The 24,840-nt window shown below is 42.1% G+C and overlaps 2 protein-coding genes across 2 annotated transcripts in view; both read right to left on the minus strand.

Moving 5' to 3' along the window:
* Positions 1-7,994, minus strand: part of ahnak (AHNAK nucleoprotein) — a 30,737-nt gene extending 22,743 nt beyond the window's left edge. The window contains exons 1-2 of the mRNA XM_029511849.1: positions 7,780-7,994; positions 1,026-1,088 (exon numbers count right to left, since the gene is read on the minus strand). The gene's annotated coding sequence lies outside the window, so the exon portion shown is untranslated. The remainder of the gene's footprint in view (positions 1-1,025; positions 1,089-7,779) is intronic.
* Positions 7,995-18,841: 10,847 nt separating this feature from the next.
* On the minus strand, positions 18,842-24,824 carry eef1g (eukaryotic translation elongation factor 1 gamma). Its single transcript, XM_029512555.1, has 10 exons — positions 24,749-24,824; positions 23,824-23,982; positions 23,510-23,573; positions 22,997-23,139; positions 22,664-22,807; positions 22,449-22,578; positions 22,001-22,205; positions 21,315-21,487; positions 19,759-19,883; positions 18,842-19,199 (listed from the first exon to the last, which is right to left on the minus strand). The coding sequence occupies exons 1-10, from the start codon at positions 24,758-24,760 to the stop codon at positions 19,041-19,043; spliced, it is 1,314 nt and encodes a 437-aa protein (XP_029368415.1). The 5' UTR covers positions 24,761-24,824; the 3' UTR covers positions 18,842-19,040.
* Between the last annotated feature and the right edge of the window lie 16 nt (positions 24,825-24,840).

Here is a 24,840-nt window from a genome sequence, read left to right on the forward strand (position 1 = left end):
AGGAAATGGTTAAAAAAATGAAAGTGAATAGTTGTGAAACTGCTCTGTGGAATGCGACCCAAGTTATGCGCGAAGAGGGAGTAAAACAGCCATCGAGACACCCAATGCAACACTGTGCATTTCCAATCCTGACTGTTCGCATGACAGTTTCCATTACAAGCACAAATTATATTCACAATGGAGAAAACAAAGATACATAGAATGATCCAAAGAGATCATACAATTAGATGTGCGCTGTGTCGTAAAAAGGTGCTATATAATACTAATAAAAAAAATACTGGCAGACAGTCTGACTCACAGCTATCAAGCTGTATGCCAATCATCCAGCCCCTTTATTGCAGTTTTAATTGTCTGCAGAGGACGTCACATGACTTTAGATTTCTTTGCTGACGTCATCTCAAGAATATTTGACACACAAAATAAGATCTTAACAAAAAACCCTACAGAGACCATGAAGGCAGGGGAAAAAATAACGGACTGGGAGGTAGACAAACTTGTCTGGTTGTCATATTAAGGCCTAGTGTGTGTGTTGAGTAAGGGAGCTCGTTGGGGGAGCCAGCCAGACAAAAGCTCATGCTCACTAGAATGCAACCACAGAGCGCTTCTGGATACGCCTCTCCCTTGTGGCTTGTCATTGGCTTACAGAAGTGGCGTATGGTCTCTGTCTGGCGTGTCTTTTCATCTTCCCTCCACTCAGAAGGAACAATCTGGCCAAAGATGCCAACAGCAAACACTTAAAACGGTGTAAGCCTCGAAGGCTTTTGGCAGGCTTGTTTCACAAGTGGGGCAAAGGGGGGGTCTGAGAAGAACAGGTGGTCGCTGGTTGAGGAAGGACGAATGCGGCGGGAGGCCCAGGGAGCTGAAGCAGTCGAGTGTCAGGTTTCCACAAGGCAGGCCTTTCACAGCTGAATGACAGTGGCCTGACCTTCCAGGTTCAAAAGAGGCTTTGCAACAAACATTCCAGCACACAACACAACACTGACGGCATGGCCCTGAACTTTTACATCATGACAGGGGACACTTACCTTGGACTGCTCAAGCAATGCCAAGGGCTTCAGTCTTGCACTCTGATTCTTCTTTCTTGACTTCTGTAGACAATAACAATAGAAAGATCAGACTTTATTCAATATTATATAAAAGACATATTTTTAAATACGCCATCATAGGAAATACAGAAGAAACATATAACATAGTTTGAATTTGCTACAGTCAAATATATTTCCACTGAATTCAAACTTATTCCTCATCATACAGTCACTGTTGCATCAAAAGTTGTCCTCTCATGACACACAAGATTTACTAGCAATATTTAATTCATTTATAAGTATCAACTCTAGTGCATGATAATGCAAAATAATTAGTTGATAAATCAGTTTCTTTCATACGGCTCCCACTCTTACAGCAGAAGGCCAAGGTTTACAAACTAACAGGTTGTCTTTGCAGGATCCTGCTCAGTTTTATGGAATTTAAAACTGTTAATAAGAAACAAGTCATGTTTTAGAGGAATTCATAAAGGAAATGTTCACAAAAATGTAAAAACACCGTCAGTATAGCAGTAGAAATATAAATAAATATCCAATATCACAACAAGAAGTTGTTGCAACATCACCAGTCATTTGTATTCTGACAAGTCAGTGTTACTTTCATCGGCTGCATCAAGCACTAAATCTTGCAAGTCTTGCAAGGATTATTATTTCAACCCACGGGCATATTGTGAGACAAAGCCTTCTCTTTGTCAGTTTCAATACAAACCAAACCAGACTTCATGTGTACAGACAAGCATCTACTGGTAGGAACATGTCCCTCAGAAAAATACAGACTGGCTCTCCAATCCGGTCATTAACTCCGCCCTCTGGAGTCCCCTGTGCTCAATAAATGAAAGTGGTCATTACTGTAGTAAAAATTACACTAAATAACTGTGTTTGTGACACTATTAAAGCATTTCTCAAGAGTTGGACTCTAAATATCTGCCCTAAAGTTTCAAATGTAACAGAGAAAGTGAGCAAGCACGACCCTTTAAAAGCAGCAATACAGTGGCAATGGTTTTTAAAACACTTTAAAGTTTTGCCCAAGAATACAGCGTTGTTGCACAGCTTTGACCTGGTGCTGCACTGAGATAAACGGGGCTGAGCTGAGAAAAATGCCAGCCAGTGCTTGATCGTCATTACATGAGTGTAGGGAGCCGCAGCAGCTGTGTACACATTGGGCTCACATGTAGTTACAGAGACACAGGGATGACAAAAGAAAATTTTTTTTTGTGCTTTCATGTGTGTTAGAACCAGTTTCAATCACTGATGCCCAAAACAAAATCACATTTGAGGTCTGAAGATCTAAAGAGGGCAACTGGAGATCTCTGCAGAAGCAACTCTTTGTTTATGAATTGTCATTGAGAATCATGGCAGATAAACTTTCATTTGTCACATCTGAGGAAACAGACTAGAAAGATAACAAACAAGTAACCACGCCCACTGCGCTCAGCACCTTGCCGGGCCTGCACGTATCAACACACGCGCACACGCTGAGGTGGAACGTGACCACCAACAGTGAGGATAACAAATAAAAGCACATGCTGTGCTGAAGAGTAGAAATATCACAGTCCACGAGGTGGGTCATATTGCCCCTGTGCTCTGGTTACTGGGGGGAGCTGCTCAGTGCACAGCCCCACCCAGGCCTCCAGTCACACACATTCCTTGATAGAGCCGTCAGGCCAGCTGGAAGGGTGCCCAGCCTCTCCCCACAGTGACTAACTCCAAAGAAATGTCCTCTCTCCCTCTCTGACTGACTCCAGCTTCATTCTATGCCGCCCACCCTGCACCCTGCCTGAGTGCCCACCCTCCTGCAAACAACAAAACCCCCCCATTCCCTGCCCTGCTTCACCTCCAGGTTGTGCGAAAATAAACAAGAACACCAGATCCAGTCCGATATGCACAGTTAACAACACCCTGAAACGCACACTCAAATAAATTCTGACAAGGTACACAGGATTGTCTGATTTTCAACATCCAGCGCACGTTTGTTACCATAACCATCCCTTTACAACAGCACTATACAGCACTATACAGCTCACTGCTATCCATTTCCACCATTTATTTATACCTCCACGGCACATCAAGGTTTTGACCACAACACACTAGTAACTGATGAAAGGCCTTTAGTAAGTTCATCTGACTGATTCCCAAATCCAATCAGTTTTGTGGACAAGAAATAGGAGCAGCGTGACAACAATTAAAACTCAGCCATAAGTGAATAAGGCACAGTGGTGATGAATCCCGAGTGATAAAATTTGATTATAAGAAAAGAAAAAAGGCCTCACTCATTGATGGGAGGGAAAGAGGGCGAGAGGAGAAGTGATCGAGTTAGTGTTGTTGTTGCGCTCTCTGCACTGTAGGTGGATGCAGCAAGTACAACGAATGCAAAAAGAAGACAAAGCCGGGCCCAGCATAAGTTCACTGTTCCCCCCAAAAAATACAGATAGGACATGCATGTGTGACGCATATAAAAGGAATGCACATCAAAATAAATGGTTCTTCTCTGCACTCCATAGTCCACATAGACCTTAACCAAACCACAAGGCCTGCAGAAGACCGAGGCCTGCCCGCTGACGCCAAGCTGGCCTGCTGCTGATTAAACCATTGTGACTTTGGCAGGAGTCTAGTACTAAATGGAAAAACTGATGAAAACTCCTAAAACACTCTTCTCTTACTTTTATGGGATCACAAACAAGGCCAGGGCTTGCACTGAAAGTGCGTTTAAACTCTACCTTGATTTTCATGGAAATTATTTTGTGAGTCTGGTGTTCACAAAAGGAAAAGTAGAGGAAAGTGTCTAAAATGTGTAGGGCAGTAGCTGCCAGATAACTCTTGGCTCCTCTCATTACTCATTGTTCTGCATTACACCCATCAATGTCCGAGGAGGGAGGATCTCCATTTGAATTTCCTCTCCCAGGGTTTCATCAATTTTTTCCATATGTGCAGAGGTCTGGAGGGGAGTTTTAGTTTTTTTGTTTTTTGTGGGGTTTTTGTTGTTGTTTGTTCATTTTTTTTGGTTGTTTTTCTCATTTTCTTCAGAATTTCAGCTGGATTATAAACTCTACTGTTATATGCCTGGAATCCCCTCATCAGAGACATCACGCTTAAAATTGATACGATAACAGGGTGAATTTATTAGCAGAACACAGCAGCAATGTTTTAGGAAAAATTAAACAATTCAATAGCTGAAGTTCTGTAATGGGAAGTGATCCTGGATTGGTTCCTGTGGGTAGTTTCAGACCCCAAAAATACCAAGAAACTAACAAAGCAAAAAAACAGGAGGAAAAAAAGCCCAGCTGTGTTTCTGAGATGAGGATGGCGTAACTGGTATAACTGGTTTCAAAGGAGAAAGCAGAGAAAGTAGTTAATACACATCTAGCGCGTTCAACTTAGTTTCGTTTTGTAAGGCTTGGTTCCAGCTGCTGTTTCAACAAGAACAAATGTGAGACCATTCATGGAGCAAAAGTTGAAAAGTTGGAAAGTTGGAGAGAAGGCTAAGTGGCTAAACTATAGTAGCAGAATAAATCTGTAACTGCGAGACATCCCGGGCTGTAGAACTTGAAGCATAAGTGTGTTCTGTGTTTGTACTTAGTATTCAGACCACTGAGCTGTTTGGAGCAAGAGAAGCTGGACTGTGAGGAGTGCCATCCTTGAGCACTGTGTGCCAGATAAAGAAAGCCTAAACAAAGCTGGATGTATTTCTGAATTTACATTCCAGGCGCTGCCGCGCTGACATTTTGGGCACCTCATTCCAAATAGTTTTTGTGGTTCCCAGTGCGGGGCAACAGAGCAGCTTTGCTGGGGATTGGGTAACAAGACAGGCAGTTAGTGGGGGGCAGGTGCAGCGCAGCAACAGTTATGTAAGATTTATTGTTTTTGGATAGTACTGTAGCACAGCTGTTTAGCTTAGCGTTGATGAGCGTCACTGGCTGCTAAAAAAAAATATTCACATCCACGTTTTAGATGCAATGCTCGCTTAAGTCCACGCCTGTATTGTATGCAAGCATGGGTGTGACCTACAGAGGTATTATGTCTCACTCGTGATGACTGTCTCATCAAACCGCTCATAACAGTATTTCTCAAGCAGGAGGCAGCCGATGATAATGATAGGTGCTCCACAGGGCATGCTGAGCGGGCGTGCCAAAGCATTCCTACCCAGCCCTGGTTGGATGAAAAGGGAGTGGCTGCTGACTCGACTGCCGAGAGAGACTTTCCCAAATCGCACACCACAGTTAAATGTTTGTTCACGACCGGAACAATTCGGTTTCTACAAATCGAGTTATTTAACTGGTGGAAAGTCTGCATCTCAGTGTGTGAATTAGACTCTTTCAACTTATTTGCCACATCCACCTCCCTCTTTTTGCCTGTGCACGCCGGCCCCCATTGCAACCACCCACCCGACAAACACATGAGGAAATGACATAGGAAGTGCGCCAGGGATGAGTTCCTTTGCGTTCCACACTGGCACAGCTGAGTAACTTCGATGCTGCTGTCGGCCTGTCAGCAGGGCACAACTACACTGTGGATCTGCTAAACTGCTGTGATAAATTTATCAACAAGGTTAAAAATCTCAGTGACTGGAGCTCCCAGTTGGATGTCGGCTATAATGACTGAGTAAGAATTTATCACTAAAGGTCCCTCAGTATTTCACTGCGTTTGTTTTTTTTTTTTTGGTTTTTTGACGATCCAAACGTTAATCCTGGTGACAACACAATGCAGCCTCTGTGTTACAGCAGTGAGACAGGGGAAGCATTTAAATAAACGATATCTGCCCCCTGGACACAACTGACAAATATTTGAGCTGCAGGCAACGTGGAACGTGGAACCAGTTCTGAAAAGTTCCAAACTTGAAATATAAACTCATGAGTTATTCTGTTCTGTTCTGTTTTTGTCTCCCATAGTCTTCACCATATCATTCACCTTGTCAAGAGAGATTTGAGGAATGTCAGACATCTACAGCTGGAGCGCACTAAACATGAGCTAAATGCGCATTGTAGAAAAGACATAGTACTTCACCCGAATGACTCCTGGGTGTGGCAGCTTGGGGTTGTGGAGGACAAGAAACTCCACACACATCAATGGGACTTCCAAGTGCGATTCAACAAAGCATTATATCTGTTCTGCAGTATCTGCTTTTGTCTCAATTTGAACAAACGGTCCATCAAAACGCAGACCAAACTATACGTGGTGATCCAAGTTTGAACCAGACTCAGAAAAATGGGCAGAAAAATAAATATCTGTCAGTGTTTTAGTTTATACAAACGTACTTCATACAAGTGTGCAAAGTCTTCGTTCCCCCTCTTTGCCTCAAACCTGGTTTCAATTAGCTTGTCTTTCCAAACCACGACATTCCATTACTCCCCTCCTCGCCCATGCCCCGCCCATCCCCCCTCACCAACACACTCCCCAGCTTTTTTTTCCCATCTTCCTCCCTCCTTCTCCCCCTCTCGCTTCTCGTCTCCCCTGCACACACTGGCGGAGAGCCCACGTTAAGAGATCTGATGTAACAGAAAAAAAAAAACCCAGAGAAATCTCTCTCTAACCAAGACAAAAAAAGTTACAAATCCTTAAAAACACACATACTCAAACGTGCTGCAGCTGCATGATCATGATCTCTTATGATACACCAACTACAAAGGAGGTGCGCCTTCTTGAAAAACTGATTCAGGGGCCTTCAGACAAGATCCCTAAATTCCACACGAGCAGTCTGTGTTAAAAAAAAGTCCCATATATGGAACCAGGCAAAGACAGTTATGATTGATACTTTTCCTTTAGTTGGAACCCCCTGAATGCCCTACAAAGGACCTTGTTGAGACCCGCTGCGATGTCTGTAGCATGCATGGGCTTTTTTTCTTTTTGGCTGGGTGTGCCTCTGTGAGGAGACAGTGAAGCAAGCAGGGAGAGAGAGCGAGAGAAAAAAAAAAAGGAGGGGGCAGACGAGAGGAATCCACACCCAAGCTTGTTGCTGGAGGCTTCCATAGGGAAGTACCTTTATGTTTTAAACTTCTAAATTTCAGCAAACAGTGCTGGGGAGAAAAGACAAACACCTCGTCGATAGCATTAACACGCATGCATACACTCTTTCGTGGCTCCAGGGCTTCTTCTCTTCAGACTTCTCTTTGTGTAATATTCCAGGGCAATAAAAAAGTTTTCTATCCCAGAGACAAGGGATTATGGATATGCATGAAAAAAAAAATGGAGACTCTTTATTCTCTCAACCACTGCGAGTTCAACACTTAGATACATCTTGGATAACAACCTTTGTGTCTAGTTAAAGGAAAACTGAAGTGCGCAACTTCAGTCAAGTCCCCTGCATTCATGTGGCTGTAGATACACACCCACTTCCCAGGCGCTGCACCATTTTAAATCAGCATCAAAAAGTCCAATGCTGCTCACCAAGAAGGAAAATTCAACCTGATTCTGATTCAAACAGCTGAACATCATGGCACAACTTAAAAACGTCTTTGCTCTCCCAATAAGAAAACACATAAAATATCCGAGGATAAGCACAGAAAACAAGTAGCTCTGCCATCCTACCAGGAATACACAGTCTCACCACAAAAGCCCACTGAAATATTGCAGGACTGTTTCATGCTTGGACATATTTGCAACTTAGTTGATTAAACTTTGGCGAAGTTGTTGAAATGAATGTCTCCAAATGACCGACAGCAAAGTTCAGAAAGACACTTTCTGAAACTGAAAACAAAACTATTTCAATCTGAGGAGAGAGAAAAAAAAAGTGCATCTTTACCTGTGCGCAGTCTTTGCGCCCGAGAAGCCTCACATCAGCTTGAGCATCCTTGAAAACGTGTCCTCTCCCCGTCTCCCCAGCCCAAGAAAAGCAGCTCTTCCAGTCACAACTTTGCAGTCAGTAAGGATTCTGTCACTCCTTTCCTATTTCTCGATCAACCAAGTTTCCAGGGCGTTTTCTCCCCCCTCCTCCTCTCTCCCTCCCTCCTCTGCAATGAGTTGACTTTGACTTCTTTTTTTTTTTTTCTATGCGGCTGCTCCTCCGGGCTGAGCAGAGTGGTTGGAGAGGGAGCTGGGTAGGGCTCCTGGTTTGCAGGAGGAGGGGAACACAGGGGAGGGGACCGATGCAAGGGAGTGGCCCGCAGCAGCCATGGGACCACCCACTGCTTCACACTGAGGGCTCTGATAACACGCAACAGGAAAAATAACCTCTGATGTGAAGATTAATAAGACATAACCAGCAACATGAAGCACATAGATTTATCTGCATCGGCCTCTGTCAAAATGAACAGCAAATATAAGAAAATACTGAGTAAAATCACTTAAGTGTTAGTTACAGTTCCCCTTTTGTTGTGATTTTGGGCATTTTTGCTTCTCCGTTGCTGCCAGTCATAATTAGAGTTGGACAAACTTTTGACTAGCTGAGCTTCATTCAAGGCGGTTGGCCCACTTCACTCAGTTCAGCTGATGGCCTTTTACACATTACATATGTATTTTCTGGACCATGACAGTAGAAACTTGATTGCTTTTGCACAACATAAGGATGACTGGCCCCGACACAAACGCACACTCATGCGTATATGACACAACCATTTGCTGCAGATGGTGTTTATGTCACCATGGAGACTGTCACCATGTCGCAATCTGGCCTGACAATAGTACAAATTAATCAGCTCTACTCACATTTTTCATGGACTCATTCATTCATTCATCTTCTACGCCTTATCCTTTTCCAGGTCGGGGGTGGGGTGCTTTAGCCAATCCCAGCTCACACTGGTTAAGGGTCACCAGCCCATCACAGGACCAACACACAGGGACAGACAGAGACCAACAATCAGTCGCATTCAGATCTACAGACAATTTAGAGTCGCCAGTTTACCTAAACATGCATGTCTTTGGACGGTCTGGAAACTCACACAGGAAAACCATACACAGGCCAGCCCTGGCCCAGGAACCAAACCCGCAACCTTCTTGTTGTGGGGCAACACCACAAACCACTATGCCGCCCTGTTGCCCTGTCGTGGACTTAAACAGCAAAACGCAAATGTCTGAGGCAGCGTGTCTACACAGCTAACATCCTCCAACATCCAAACTTGTAGCATGCTGGGTCACAGCAGGCCCAGTTTTGTGATGTCAGCAATCAGTTCTTCATCTTTCAGGTCCTTCCTGATGGGAAGGCTGCTTTTTTTCCTTGAGCTTGTGAAATGTGATGCTGTTGATAGATTTTCTGAACTTATTCTGCTAAAATTTGGAGAAAACTCATCTTCATGACAAAAGTTAACACAAATGACTGCACATGCTCTCATAGTGCACATTAGGATTTTCCAATAAGCCTTTTTGAGGAAAACACCATTATTAAATAAATAATGGAAAGAATATTTATTTTAAATAACATGCCCAAGTAGTTATCGGTAGCTTTTGCTTGATTGTGTTTTGCCAGAATATACAAGCTGCATGTTTTCAAGCGTGCCCTAAAAAACAAATCACAGGTTTGCAGCACAATGCGATGCATCACAAAACGGGCATCATATGATAGACAATGACATAAACATGTGATTACAGCACTTAAATTACTGCACTCAAACTGACTCCAAGTTGTCATTAACAAAATGACTCAGGAATGATGCTTATATAGGCCAAAGTGTCTATTTACAAGACACTTTTCTCTCCTTGTCTTTGAGTTGACTTATTTAACAATACCCAGCCTGAACCAGCTCTCGCTGATGTTCAAGTTTTATCACATGGAATATTTCTTTCAAGTTTGCGTGGGGTGCCCTCCCTCTCACTGTAATTATTTGTAATTTTAAAATTTTTTTTTTGCACTTTGTAAGATTTGGTTTAGTAACTTCAACACATTGCGAATGATCACTGTGAGTTACAGTGAACTTGACTTTTTTCCATCTGTTTCTTTGTGGCGGAGAAATAAAAGCGATACATGAGCCTCTGAGTCATGCTGGGTGGTGGCTCAGCTGTAGACAAATAAGTCCTTGCAAGTTTGTAGATCAAAATATCAGCTAAAATGTTGTATCTGTAAATGTTGTATTTTAAGATCGTCAGTTAAACTATATTGCAGATGTAGTCAGATATACTGTGCAACATTACCAGCCGTGATGTTCCAAATGAATTCAAATCGACAGTTTTTTTTTTTTTTTTATCTTTTCTGTGTTCTCTCGCATTGAAAATTTAAGTTTGCTTCACAACTGCGATTGTTCAGAGAAGCAGAAGCTGATTCTTTTCATCCATTTATATCATGTTCGTATTTTCTACTATTTATCCAAGCCTTTTAGTTTTGCCTTTCAACTCTCCATCATATTTAACTAACCTAATTTATGTACACATTTGTTAATTCCATAAATCAATGTGCAACGTCCTTGAAACACCCCTGACCAACCTGTCGCACCCATGCTCCGCAGGGCGAAAAGGCAAATAACATTCAAGTAGTAGAGCAAACACAGAAGACGCTACTGTATAGCTTTGTGGGGAAAGAACAGGGAGTGGCACGCGCACACACACACAGACACAAACACGCTTCTACATGTGTGCACACATGAATTTTAATTTTACCACACGACACCACCGTCCAAAAGAGCTCTGAATTTGTTTTCTCTGAAAAGCAGAGTGCAGCTCTGCCACGAAAAAAAAAAACAAAACTGTGTGACTGTGTTTGTCAGTAAGTGTGCATGCTGAGATAAAGTGAAAGAGTAATCCCAACCATGTAAGATAAAGTCTAATCCTGGAGAACTCTGTCCAAAGTGTAGAATTGCTTTACTCTTTGGACTGTAACTATGTTTCAAACAGCTCCATACAAAAAAAGTATGCATTACTTTGAAGAATGAAGTTTCTGAAAACATTTCTGAATGAGTTGGTTAACACATGAGTTCATGGACTGCACATATTATTTATGCCCATTAATTTTTTTTTTTACAGAATTTAAAATATTTACTAATGTACTAACACCGGGCTGTTCTACTGCACCTGTTTGTGCAGCTTCATGCTCTCCTGCCAGCGAGGTGTGGCTGTCGCTGCCTTTTAACAACAGTTTCAGCTTTGACCAACCGCTGTTTCCAGACAGACAACTCCTATCAAGTGTGTGCATATAAACAGCAGGGCTCCCGTTTGAAGTGTGAACTACCTGACGTTTTGAATGTTTAAGGTGGCATAACAACCCCACAGTAAACCTTTACCTGCTTTTTTTGTTGTTGTTTTGTTTGTTTGTTAGTTTAGTTGGTTGTTTTGGGGTTTTGTTTTTTTTCGGTGGTTGTTGTTGCACAGATTGGCCCTGATTTTGCATTTTCACTCTTACTCAAGACCGCAATCTTAAACTGATGAGGTACCTATTGTTTTAAATCCCTTTATCACAGACTGATTTGCCCTTTACCAATCAACAGCAGGAGTGCGAAGATCAAGAGAAAAATAAGTAGGTGTGACGACAAAAGTGTGGATTTTACAAAAAGGGTGAAACTAATCATTAAGGACATTAAGGATTATTTTGCACATCCAGTGCATATTTGTACCCAACTCCCCTCTGGATGTCTCAGCTTTATGGCAGGCCACTCTAGTTGAATACAAGGATATGTGGGAATGGGTGTGTTTCCTGGTCCTAGGTGTGTCAGCCAGTGTGAACCAACGCAAATAGTTTGGCTCAGACGAGCGCGATGAGTCACAGGCCTTGACTACAATGAAAACAGACTCAGCCTGTGGAAGGGAAGTAAATCAGAGGATTAGATAGTAATGGCGGTTGAATGTGTCTATATTAACGATACATGTGAGTTTGTGCATGAATGATTTTTCCCGCAGGAAGTCACATGATGCTGCCCTGAACAAAACGTCTACCTGTAATCCAACAACAGAAAATTGACACCACACCTGGATCTAATGATTTGAATTCTATAAAATCTCCTTCGCCATAGGCAGAGGCCAAATGGGTGGTAGCTACACATTTGATTGCGAAACACAGTTTTAATCAGACAAAAAAGGCTATCTGATCACATTGGAGAAGACAAGACAAAGATACGGTAGTCATGAAAAAAAAAAAAGCTGCTAGATATTAGCATGTGATCAAAGCGGAGAAAAATTCTTGTATTATATTTGCAAAATGTCACTGCTATTAGCTGAAATTCCTTCCTAAATTCAGACAATGTAAGCAGTGTGCTTGGCAAATGGCCTGTTTGCATGAGTCATCAACATCGTTATGAGAACGCAGGATACAATAGAAGGATTTTATTCCAAAGAAAACTTGAGAATGTAATTTACTGCTTCATGCTCTTTTTTTAGCTCCTTATCTGTGCTCCGCTTCAGGTGACTGCTACAAAAAAAAATATAGTAAAATAAAAATGGTAAAATAAAGTTAGTCGCTTGATTAATTCTTTGATTGCATCACGTGTATCGTATTTGAAACTGCTGGGTGTGATTTTATCGTCTGTTGTGAAAAGAAAAAAAAAACCTTGGCAGTTACCCCGTACAAAAGTTACACAGACATTCATGTAAAGTGTGTGAATGCCGTTATGATTTTAAAATGTCGATCTTGGTCAGTCTGGTCTGGTCCAGTTAAGAGTCCAGTTGTTCTCTCTTTCCGGCATCTGGAAAGAGGCCCTTTACCACACACACCAGATTATGTGAGTTCTACATTCTTCTTCTTCTTCTTTTTACACAATGCAACATTGTAGAGATTGTGACGAGTGTTTCACCAGTAAATACAAAAAACACATCCAGTTAAACACTGTCAGTGTGTCAAAGAAGGTCGAAGGACTTGAACCACACAGCATGTGTTCTTCAGAAATGAATAAATGCACTGTTGTTCAAGAAGAGTCAGAAAAGCTACAAAAATAACAGCTCAAAAAGTGACTAAATACTCTTTCATCTCCACTTTGACGTTGACTTGTTTCAAAAGACTTCAGGGCAAAAGAAGGAAGATAGGAGAAAAAAAGACAGGGCACAAGAATAAAAGATCTGCGGGACGACGGTTGAACGTTAGTTTGGTTTGACCACCTGAACCACCTACTCCTACAGCTCTCTGTCCCCAGCTCGGGACAGAAGCAGACATATTTCATTTTTGGCATATACAGTTTTATTGTAGTCCAAAAAAATCCCAAAAATATATATATTCATATGCAGATAAATACACTGACTGATCCTTATGCAGAGAAGGAACCTTTACTTGATAATTACTTGAAATACAACTAATCCATCCACTTGATTTCTTCATTAATCTGAAGATAAATACTGCATTTTTTTTTTCACTGGATTAATGTTACCGCTAGCTAGTTCCACGAGTTACGATGCATCTTATCATCAACATGTGATATACACTTTGTAACAGAAAATCAAGTAATAAGGTTCACCTCCGCCTTAATACAGAATTAAGATTGTGCCCAATTTTCACTCCTCTTTCACTTCTGTTTTTGATCACCACCATCCCCAAACTGAAAGAAAGTTTTTGTGAGCCAAATCTGTTTGCTGCTGAGTGTTCTGCTCTGACAAAGGAGAAAAAAAAGCTATGACTTAGGGTTAGGGTTAGGGTTTGGTTTTCAGTTAATTTTCCCTTCCAGCACTTATTTGTCATCACACCAGCGAAGCTTTCAATATGACTACATCACTCCTGACTTGTAAAATTGATGTGAAAGTTAAAGAAAGGTTTCATCCGCCATGCTAAGTATTTGATTTTTTTCTGATTTCGCTTTAATTCAAATTAATTTCATTAGCACTGACAACCAGATTTCCTTCCTCTCATTGGCAAAGTAATGAGAACACAGAACTAAAGCAAAACCAGAGAGATCAAATTCATTTATACATGGAGATAAAGACACGGGTAGAAATGACACCCTTAACTGAAACACCTCGTGCATTATTTGTTACAGTGGATTGAACGTTTTTCCAAATGTGGCTCTTTGCTGTGCTGCCAGTGGAGTCCTGTGAGAAGATAATCTGGGACTTCTCAAAACAAAGTGAGCCTGCAGGAGTCTGCACGGCCGTCACAGTCTGCTCATGACAGCACACACGATTCAAGATACACTATCTTACAACATGCAGGTCACTCCGCCTGATATTTGCCATCACCATAGAAACTCATCATTGGTAATCTGTTAGGAATTCCCCACAACTCGCGCTCCCACATGCGCTCATGCACACACACACACTGATGATTCAGAAAAGCGAGTTGTTCCTTTGGTGCACAGAGGAATGTAAGGGAAAAAAGGGGAATAAGAGACAGGCTGAATTGTGGTTTCCATTGCAAGTTGTGAGTCACAAACACGAGGGAGGCAAAAGAGAGAAAAAAAAAGAGAGAGAGACTATTCTGGGATGGCTGCTATGGCAACATAATAAGCAAGGGGGCAGGTACCAGCAGGGATGTTTCCATAGCAATGCCCTGTGTGTGTATGGATAAATATCACATGCCATACTGTTTAAAGGGAATTCTGCGCTATTTAGTTTCACAAAGTTTGCGATTGTTTTTAGTTTTTCTTCAGAGACTGTAACCTCCGCCGCACCCCCCACTTCTCTTCTTTTCTTTTGCAATGCAGCTCGAATGGTCCTTTTATGTGTGCGCCCTCCGCCACTCCAAACACACTAATCGCAGGAACACCTTCCACAGGTTGGGTCTTGCCTCTGCCAACACACTGTGCAGTCGGGCTGATAGGGTTACTGAAAATATACATTCAGCAATATCACTGTTTCCCAATTGTTTCAACAAGCTCACCAACACTGATGCAATGTCGCACATTTGATGCATTTACCACCACTGTGTGTCCGAGTGATTAGCCCACTGTGTGATCTCTGTATTTGTGGAGATAATCACTCACTGTTGATCTGTTCAGAAACATTGATCAGCTGCAGTGATAAGTAGGTTTTGCAAGAGTTTCTCCTCCCTGTGGCTTGACTCTCATCTCTTGTGCTTCAAGACAAGCAGATACCTTTGTGAGCTGCACATTCCAGTCATAGCTGTAAATGTTACAACACTCCGGGTCTTTCAATGGGTGGGATGTAAACCACCACCAAGTCAGTACATGAAATGGTAATTAATATTTCCCAGAGCAGAGTCCAGGTACCTGTTTATTCAGAACGCTCATCCAAGTCTTACTCAACTAAGCATTAAAAAAAAAAAAAAAAAAAAAAGTAAGTCTCTCAAAAGTCCTGTAAAGAAATTAAACAATGTAAGTTGCTGCAAACTGTGGTAATTTTAGTTTTTGCAACTGCAATTTATCCATTTTACACCGAGGACAACTATACTTGTGTTTCATGAGAGGATAATAGATAGCCAAGGGCTTTTCTGAAGCTTTAACGCTCAGTACACAACACACCCAAACGGGCTGACACTGTAAAAACACAGCACAACAGAACCAGTAGTGCACCAAGTGGAGGGAGTCTATCAGTATTACATTGTGTTGGATTACTATTATTTCCAGGACACGGATCAATATTTCTACACTTGGTAGTCATGGTAGTGTGTGTTACAGTTTTGCTTTACTTTGTCAGCGTCACCCGTCATGCCCCACCTCCGGATTCTGGTAATATGAGCCAGAAGCTGCTCTGGGGTTTCATGTCCAAAAGTGCAGGGGCTGTCTGTTTTCCCTCTGCTGTACCTCTCCTCTCTTTCCTCGTGTCACGCACTTTCCCCTCCACTCTTCCACTGGCAACCTTCTGTTGCAGGGCAACACAAACCGATGGCAAAAATACATAAATAATAACTACCTCTCTAAACAATGACTCGTTTGAGAGTGTTGCTTGGAGGCATCGTTATGTAGCTATGCCTGCTCGGAGCTCATATCGTCGTCCCCCTCCTTTCTTCAGCTGTTTTCCCTCAGCAGATTCACCTTTGACCTCCCTCATTCCATTCCAGGGCTGAATTACTACACTAAGTTTGAGAAGCACACAGAAATGTCCAGTTCACATCCCTGTAAGTGCACAAATAGGAAGAAACGCCTGTCGCTCTGAAACGAAGGTAGAAAACGAAAAGTAATTTTCTGCGTGTAATGGAGAATACACTAACGTATATGAAGGTGTGCATTTCTGCCACTTTTAAATTTGGATACTTCACAATTTTTGTTTTACATCATTTCTCAGACTCTTTACTCACACGACTGCGGGCATACCTCAAATGCAAAGAGAGTTTAAGCAGCCCCTAAGTGCTGACTAAGGATCCATTTTCCTGCCGCCATTCCTTTGCTCAAGTTTGTGCGTGTTTGTGCGGGGGGGGGGGGGGGGGTATTTGAAGCCCAACCCCAAACTAGAATTTAGAGTAAACTGGATATAACACAGAGGGTGGGACTGTATATGTGCGGTGCATGAGTGCTCTCTCTGTTCACCTCAACATCCCTACAACTGACAACACTGACTAACTTTGAAGTAGGCAATTAGGCCCAAAAGGCCTGTAGACTAAAGAGAAGAATATTTCTATTGGAGGACTTTTTACCCAGTTAGCCCCCCTCCCCAAGAAAAAAAAAAGTGCATTCCCCGTCTTATTTTAGAGTTTGAAAGACAAACAAAACAAAACAAGGCAGTTAATTCCAAAGGGGAGGACCTTTTGCAGTCCATTGAGGTTCGTCACAGAATGCTGTGCTGTATTTCAGACTGGGACTCCTGATCTTTACTCTTCACCTAGTTGCTCTAAGCCCACCACCGACCGTCTCACTCTTTTCCAGATGTGTGTCCTGCACCACCAGATGCTCAGCACATGCATACCATGCCTGAAGCTCCTACGGGGGGCTGACAGCCACACAGGGACCTTGTGTTGTGAAACAATACAGCCTCTCTCTGTGTTCCTTGCTCACCAGCACTCCTCACTGCTGCGAGTCCTTTTAAGACAAACCCCCACCCCTCCATGAACAGACACAAAAGAAAAAAAAAAAAAAAGATCTCCAGGGCCAAGGATCAACAGAAAGGAAGGAAAACGAAGTAGTGCGTGTGTGTCAGTGCAGTCAACACAGAAATAAAGACCAGGGAGAGGAAGGCTGGCAGGGCTGGGAGAGAAAATGTTGCTGTTGGCATAAAACGGACATATTGTTCATGTGTTTCAGTTAAGCTTCTATTTCTGCAGTCACTCAGACAAATAAAATCCAGAACACAACAAAACCAGTTTTATGCTTTTGCTTAGGAAAACTGCCCCACAAGCACTAAAACTGCATGTGTTCTGCTCACATTAATTTCATATTTGATTGCATGATGAAATGGGTTTTCGTAACAGCAGCCTTTCAGCAATCATAGGATCAGCCATCAGCAGTGTTGTAACTGCTGAACTGCTGTGGGTGAAGTCAAAAGTTATTTGTTCAAGTTACAGCCCTCTTCTACTATGATCCACAGGATGGGTGAGTCATGTGCTTGGGTGCTTTGCTGTTATGGGAAGATTTCCATTTTCTGATTTCCATGAGACCACAGAACAAACTAAAATGGCCTCCCTGATTCAACACTACAGTGGGACATGGTTTTGCCAAAATGATCTTGAATCACGCTTAGTAAGCTGGAAAATATGACATCTGACTCACTCCGCAATGACATTCCCCTCTTGTGCATCTCTCGTGTATGTGAGTGTGTTGCACAGACAAAAAGAGATCCACCTTTTTGAAAGATTTTTTGAAAGATTTTCTTAACTTTACAACTGAGCAAATTCTGCGTTTAGACAAAAGTTTAGTGTGCTAAATATATTAGTGAACAAACAAAGATTCAAGATCATGTGAAGTCATCATTTGAATATCAGTGCAGATTAAATGGGATGGGCCAGGTGTCTTTTTTACCCTGCAGCTACTACATGCCCTACAATGAAGCACCAAACAATGAATTCAGTTATGGCTGATATGAAAGGATAAGGCTGGTTGCAGGTGTGGGAATGGTCAACAACAAATTATAAAAAAAAAATAAAAATAAAAAAAAACCTGACAGCTGGGTGTGTCTGGTGCAGACAAAATTCACTTCAAGTTTCATGAATGTTTATCAATTTAAAGGAAATGAAAGAACATTTTGGCTGCAGTCTGGCGTGACAAGAAAACGTTTTTCATCTTTAATGATACCAACTTGCAGAAGTAGGCTCTGAAATGTGACATTTCTGCATTTGAGTAGGGTGTGGTCGAGCCACACAAAAGATTTTTTTTCTACGTCTGTCTGTCCAATCAGGTGAATTCATCCTCATATACTCTAGGCATGTTTACTGCAGTGAAATTAAATTATTTAAGATGACCAGAAGAACATGGCTACGTGACACACTGGAAGAGCTTCCCATTTTGTCGCCCGTTGGATTTTCCTTATACAGGTCTGTTCTTTGTGGAAGCACAAGAAAGTTTAAAAACAAGCACTCACGCTGTAAAGAAGACCGCATTTTCTTCTTAGCATAAGCAAACCATGAAGCTCAGTCATCTTCTCCGTTGGATTCTTTCCATTCAATAAGCCCATCAGCCTCCCAGGACAAGTCCTATCCTGCCCTCTGCAGGGTTTACACAGGCCTGCACACCAGCTGGTCAACAACCTTCACGGCTTCACAATATCAGCCATCTGCATTCAAGCCTAAAATACATTAATACATTAATAAAACCAATTCAAGTCACCTGAGTGGAACAAAAAGTATTTTAAATTATGGTAGTCATTTCATACCAACCTGAACAGACCTCTTCAGGCTGTGTCACATGCAGGAGCTCCAACCACACCCAGCACTGCTGTTGGGTGTGGTTGGAGCTATTGCAACAGAAGTGTGTACTGTTGTGCCATGTAGTAACAGTGTTTTACTACTGTCCGACATGGTAAAGGTAGACTTACTACAGTCTGGAAACGCTACATTTATTGGTTTATTACCAAAACAAATCCAATAAAAACAAGCTCTACCAGACTGAGGTTGGATGCCAGAAATCAAATCCCACAGATGGCATGGTGGAAAATGCTTTATTTTGCAGGTCAAACAACAAAAACCCAGTATGGGGCCACAGACAATCCCCTCTTGTCATTTCAAGTCATTCTTGCTGTTTAGTAAGCACGTTGTGGCTGAAAGTCCGTTGATTTTACATTGTGGAGAGCAGAAGCGCAGAGTGCTTTTGTTCAGGTTGAGACTGTATCAGAGCCCCTTCACTTGAAGATCTTGCCCTGGTTGAAAGCTTTACCCACGTGCTTGAAGTCTCCCTCCCATGCAAAGTACTCTTTTACCATGGTCTTGCACTCCTCGCTGTCTGGTGCCAGCTTGCGCCAGTCATATGATTCATAGTCAATCTGCCAGTCCTCCGACAGCTAGGGGAAGAAAACAATTCCTTATTTGATTGGCAGTATATTAACCACAGCTTTGATGAGCTCATAATGCACCACCACTGATTATCAGATAACTGACTACTCACTGTCTTTCTTTGTGAAGGGATGCACTTTACAAATGTGCAGTCAAATGCAAGCCATGCAGACTGCACTGTGTGTGCACTAGTCTGAATAATGTTCAGTCACACAGCTTTTAATTATCAGACTTAAGAAAATGTCTTGATGAACTCGTTTCCACTTGGAGCCTTTATCCAAATTAAGACGTTTTCAGATAACACAGCCTGGACCTAGAATTTTGCTTGATATTGTGTAATGTGGCCACAGCATGAACCAGCCTTTTCCTCACTGAAACAGAGATGACTGGGATGAATATGGTCTCAAATCTCTCTTCCCCTGTCAGATTAAGACTTGGTGCCATGTTTGGACACCGCCTTGCCCAATGACAGGGGACTAGCCACTAACTCTGAATTGCACAGTTTACAAATCAGCTGGTCAAAAACAGGCAGCAACAACATGAAAGTGTGTTGACTTTTAAACATACAGTGAATGCCAGATCCTGGCCTCTGAAGACCCAGATGCCGGAGATGCTGCTGTCGTTGTTGGTGCCAAACAAGATGACGCTAGCGAAGGCATTCTTTCTGAGTTTGTCCAGGCGCTGGAACATACCTGTGAGCAACAGGGATGGCATTTGATGAATTGTGGGTCTTCACACAGTAAACAATGGTTTTGTTCATCACCAATATTATTGTAAAAAAACTCCACCCAACGACGAGGATTTTTGTAGATGATCTGTTCCTGAAAAGGAAAATTGTCAAACTAGAATGCCTGAAGTGCCCTTATGGATTAAGTAAATCCAGTAATCCACAATGAGCAGTCGTGATTTTCTGTGACCACAGCATGAACCAGCCTATTGCTCACTGAACCAGAGATGACTGGGATGAATATGGTCTCAGGTTTTTCTTCCCCTGTCAGATTAAGACTTAATGCCATGAATAGACACTGCCTTGCCCAATGACAGGGGACATGGACTGCTTCCCATACAGGAAGGATCCTGATTGCAGTTTAGGTCCATTTAGAGTCAACAAATAATATGCATTTGAAGAGGCCAAATGTGGGCACACCCCTAAATATGTTGTAACTATTTCAGCAATTGCTGGGAGACAAAAAAAAAAAAAAAAACAACCTTTGACATGGAGCTTCAATCTCAAACCGAAGAAAATTATGAAATGATGCTGTAACTGAAGAAAATAGCTGAGCTTTGAAGAATTTACATCAACAGAACCTTTGAGAAGCATGAATGCAACAAAAACATTTTACAATAAAGAAATCACTCTCACTTTAAGAGCACTTGCCTACGCCTAAGGCCACAAGAAATTGTCCCAGAGGTGTAAAAACTCTTGGTTGAGACTTTTGTATTCAGACCATGGCAAGACAACAGGGGACATTCATGCAAATACATGAACCCGGACACTAATAAGTAGGATCACGGCCAAAATATCAGTCAAGGTTTAATTCTAATAAATGATCCACCATGTCACTCCATAAAACAAAAGCATAGAAGCCAAAAGCATGAATAGCTGTTCTTTTACAAAAATGACATGAACACCTGGGCTGTCAGCGTTAACATTGTGATCGTTGAAAAGGTGTGATTGATGTTTTTTGTGGAAGCAGAAAGTATTCTGTTTTTCCATATGCAAGACAAGTGATAAATCCTGAAGTAGACATCGTCTTCCCTCAGGCCTATTACACTTCTTTTGATTTGAAACAAATCTAAAAAGGGGATATATATATATATATATATATATATATATATGAGAACTGCTTTATATCGTTAATGCAGCCTGGTATTAAGTTTTAATCAATCAATCAAAAAAAAAGAAAAAAAAAGAAAAAAGTGAATACAGACTGGACTGGATTTGTCATACATAAAAATGTTAAACATTTTTATCCTCCTGTTACATCTTTCTGTTCCAACAATATATAGAGAAAATGGATTTTTCTGTCATATTGGGAATGGTAATTAATCAGATTACAAAATATATTATTTGACAGCCCTGTATCAATGTGTTTGGTGAAGTGGTGGCTAAGTGGTCTCACCTGTGATAAGGTTGCAGCTCTTGAAGGTAAGTGTGAGCTCCTCTGGGTATTTGTACACACCGTACCAGATGGAGTACCCCTCACGGTCAAAGTGTTCCCAGAAGTGGGGAAGGGCTACTGTCAGGGTATCTTCATTTGAGTACTTCCTCTTGAACTCATCCATGACAAATGAGCTACAAACAGAAGTATGAAGCTGATTAGGTTAGATCTAAACACTCACTTTTAAGTCTCTTGGAAATACCTCTACTCTATTCAGTCTTTACTACCAATATCACCAAGTTCAACAGTAATTGCTTTGGGTTAAATTTGATTTGTAGCCACAGCATGAACCAGCCTTTTCCTCACTGAAACAGAGATGGCTGGGATGAATATGGTCTCAAGTCTCTCTTCCCCTGTCAGATTAAGACTTGGTGCCATGATCAGGCACCGCCTTGCCCAATGACAGGGGACCATCTATTTTTTGAAACTTAGGAATTTTTTCCCCAACATGCACACTGGCCTGTTACCTGTCTGCAGTATTGCATTCAATGTGCCAGCCAATGCTTTAAATGTACCAGAGTGTCAACTACTTCCAGTCATTCATTAGTACCCATTAAGATAGAGGGCAAGTACTAATAAACTGACTTGAGACAAATAATTAAGATGTATGACAAAATGAACACTACCAACAGTCTGCAGAGAGTTACCTCTTGGGCAGGTGTGCAAAGGGGTCCTTGGTTTTAGGCTCTGCAGCCAGTACAGCATCACAGTCATCCATCTCCTCCTCTGGTGCAGGTTTCTTCTCTTCCTTCTTCTTCTCTTTTTTCTCCTGGGGCTTGGCTGCCTCCTTTCCTCCCTTCTCTTTCTTAGCAGGAGTCTCTTTCTTGGGCTGCATCTCAGCAAACTTCTTAGCTGTTCACAGAGAAGATTTTTTTTTCTTTCAAAGATTCCAACTATCAATTTTTTGGTTTTCCAATTTAACACTGGCAAGGACTTTGTGAGCAATGCATATTTAATAAACAAGGCTACACAGCAATTGTAGTACACATCTTTTAGAAGCATTACAGATGACTGTAAAGGGAAAGTAGGAACTCCACAGTTCAAAATGATTAAAGTGCTGACTAAGTGCTTCCGATCTCATTGCCAATAACATACCATCAAACTGGGCCATCTTTTCACACAGCTTGACCTCCCCAAGGACAGCCTTGAACTGGGGCTGGTTGACACATGTGACAAACCAGCGGGTCACGTTGGCGTATGGCTGACGAAAAGAAGGCTCAAGGACCTAAAAAGGCGCAAATTATTTAAAAATGAATGATCAGTTAAAGGGCGGTTGTTTGTGTAATACAATGGCAGTCTCCATGACAAACCTGTTTGTAGAGCCAGATCATAGAGCAGACCACAGTGATGTCAGCAAGGCTAATCCTCTCTCCCACAAGGAAGGTTCGGGTGTTCAGATGTTGGTTCAGCACTGCAAGAGCCTTCTTCACATCCTCCTTAGCCTGCTCTGTGGCCTGCACAAAATTGGAAAAAAGATGACTAAGTGTGGCACAAAACTTAAGAGTCCATTACACAGGCAAGCACCAAGCCCACAGGGTGTTAAACTATGCCCCAATGGTATCCACTCGTCACCACAGCGACAAAATAATGATTTAAGTCTTTAGCTTATCCAGAAGGGTTAGGGTTAACGCTGAGCTGCACACCTGCTTGTTGAACTGCATGATTCCCAGAGTGGGGAAGACCCATGCGCTGGCTGGAGGGATGATCTCTGAGTCAGCGAAGCTCACCCACTGCAGCACCTGGGCTGCAGCCTGGGGAGTGTTGCCACGCAGAGCATCATTGCTCACTGTTAAGACAAAATAAGAAATTCTGAGTTTTGATAAAAGTGAAAGCCATTGCCATTACCATACTGTCTTTAACATACACAAAATCAAAAGGTATATATGCACACTAGAGTCTTCAAAATGTGCATAGATGTGCAACAACAGAACTTTTTCACTATAAACAACAAAAATAATCATTTAATGTTATGCTGACTCATGATGTATTGCACCACAAACTACAACTGTGACAATGTATAAATCTGCATGGAAAAGCTGTCTGCAGTGTTATTTGCTCTTCTTTCTCTAAGACTTCAATTATAAAAATAGACTCATGATTACTGTCCACACACACACAATGCATAATTCATTAACTTTAGAAAATGCAAGACTTACAGTAGTGAGCAATGGCATTACTCTCAAACAGACAGAAGCCGTCATCCCCCTGGAAGGCAGGTACCTGCAAACACAGGCAAAAGTGAAGAATGTAAGCCACTTAGTAACATTCCTATTAGGAGAAACGTCAAATGTAAATAGCAGATTTGTTAGTTACAGATTTGACATTATACTTAATCATGCATAGAAATTAATTTACAATACTATAAATAACTGCATTAACTCTACTGACCGCATTCATAAACACTGCTACTTTGAAAGAAGCAGCCCTCCAAACCGAGCACAGATGCATTAAGGAAAACTGGAGCACTAACCTTGCCCAGAGGGAAGTTGTTGAGGAAGGCAGGAGTACGGTTTGTCTGCCCGAAGGTGAAGGCAGGGGGGTTGCTGGCAACTTTGAGGCGAGCACCACTGTACTGGGCAGCAATCTGGGCCTTGAAGGCCCGCCAGTTCTCTGGGTATGTGTACAAAGTCTGAAAGGTGGAAACAACACTGAAAATGAGTATACAATTCAAAGAGGAACAATTAATATGGACACATACGTTTCACACAATGTTGCAAACATACCAGCCAAAATGTTGTGTTGGCATACTGCTATCCTCATATACGCAGTATCCTAAAGCTCGTCCACTTCTACAGTTCAGAGGTAAATGAATGATGCCATCCCATTACAGATGGTTGGCCATTTAAATTCAACACTAACCAGGAAGGGAAATGGGTTGTAGAACACAGGTCAGGATTCAACTAAAAACTGGCAGCCATAGCCAAACGAGCTTTTATTAGAAAAATACTGGGATATTCACGTGGCCATTAGCTCGCTGTAAATGCTAACGCGCTACCAACACCGGCATTTTCATCTGCGCCTTGTGTCTAACGTTATAAATCTGAATACACACGCTACCTAAACAGGACGGAGGAACAAATGTTGAGCGAAAACAGCTCTAAGAGTCGTCTGAAAGTGGAAACAGCTCAAAGGTAACGTGGCAGCAGCCCGGGCCATCAAAGGGGCGTCATTCACTTTCGATGCAACGTCAGGATAGCAGGAGCTAACCTCAGTTAGACTGACGGCTGAATGAAAATCTGTGTAAATGAGGCCTCGACCTGCCACCTGACAGTCGGTGGGTGTTATAAACACGTTAAGGTGCCCGGTAAAGGTGCAGATGGGGCTGATTTTTAACGGATTGTGTCTGAAAAATTTAAAGGGAGCTACAACAGCGGGCTCCTCTCCATCTTACTCACCCCTGCCGCCATCTTCAGGACGAGAGAAAGAAAGATCGAGGGCGCGCTTCTCTGACGTATTTACGGCCACAAGACGTGCGCGCCCCTGAAAC

The sequence above is a fragment of the Echeneis naucrates genome, chromosome 10 (assembly GCF_900963305.1).
Source record: "Echeneis naucrates chromosome 10, fEcheNa1.1, whole genome shotgun sequence".
NCBI classification, from domain to species: domain Eukaryota; kingdom Metazoa; phylum Chordata; class Actinopteri; order Carangiformes; family Echeneidae; genus Echeneis; species Echeneis naucrates.

Excerpts from the sequence above, each read along its gene's own strand:
- eef1g (XM_029512555.1), bottom strand. Across the intron at positions 22,579-22,663 it reads TGATCTGGCTCTACAAACAG|GTCCTTGAGCCTTCTTTTCG; the intron begins GTTTGTCATGGA and ends GCGCCTTTTTAG. Across the intron at positions 22,206-22,448 it reads AAAGATGGCCCAGTTTGATG|CTAAGAAGTTTGCTGAGATG; the intron begins GTATGTTATTGG and ends CTCTGTGAACAG.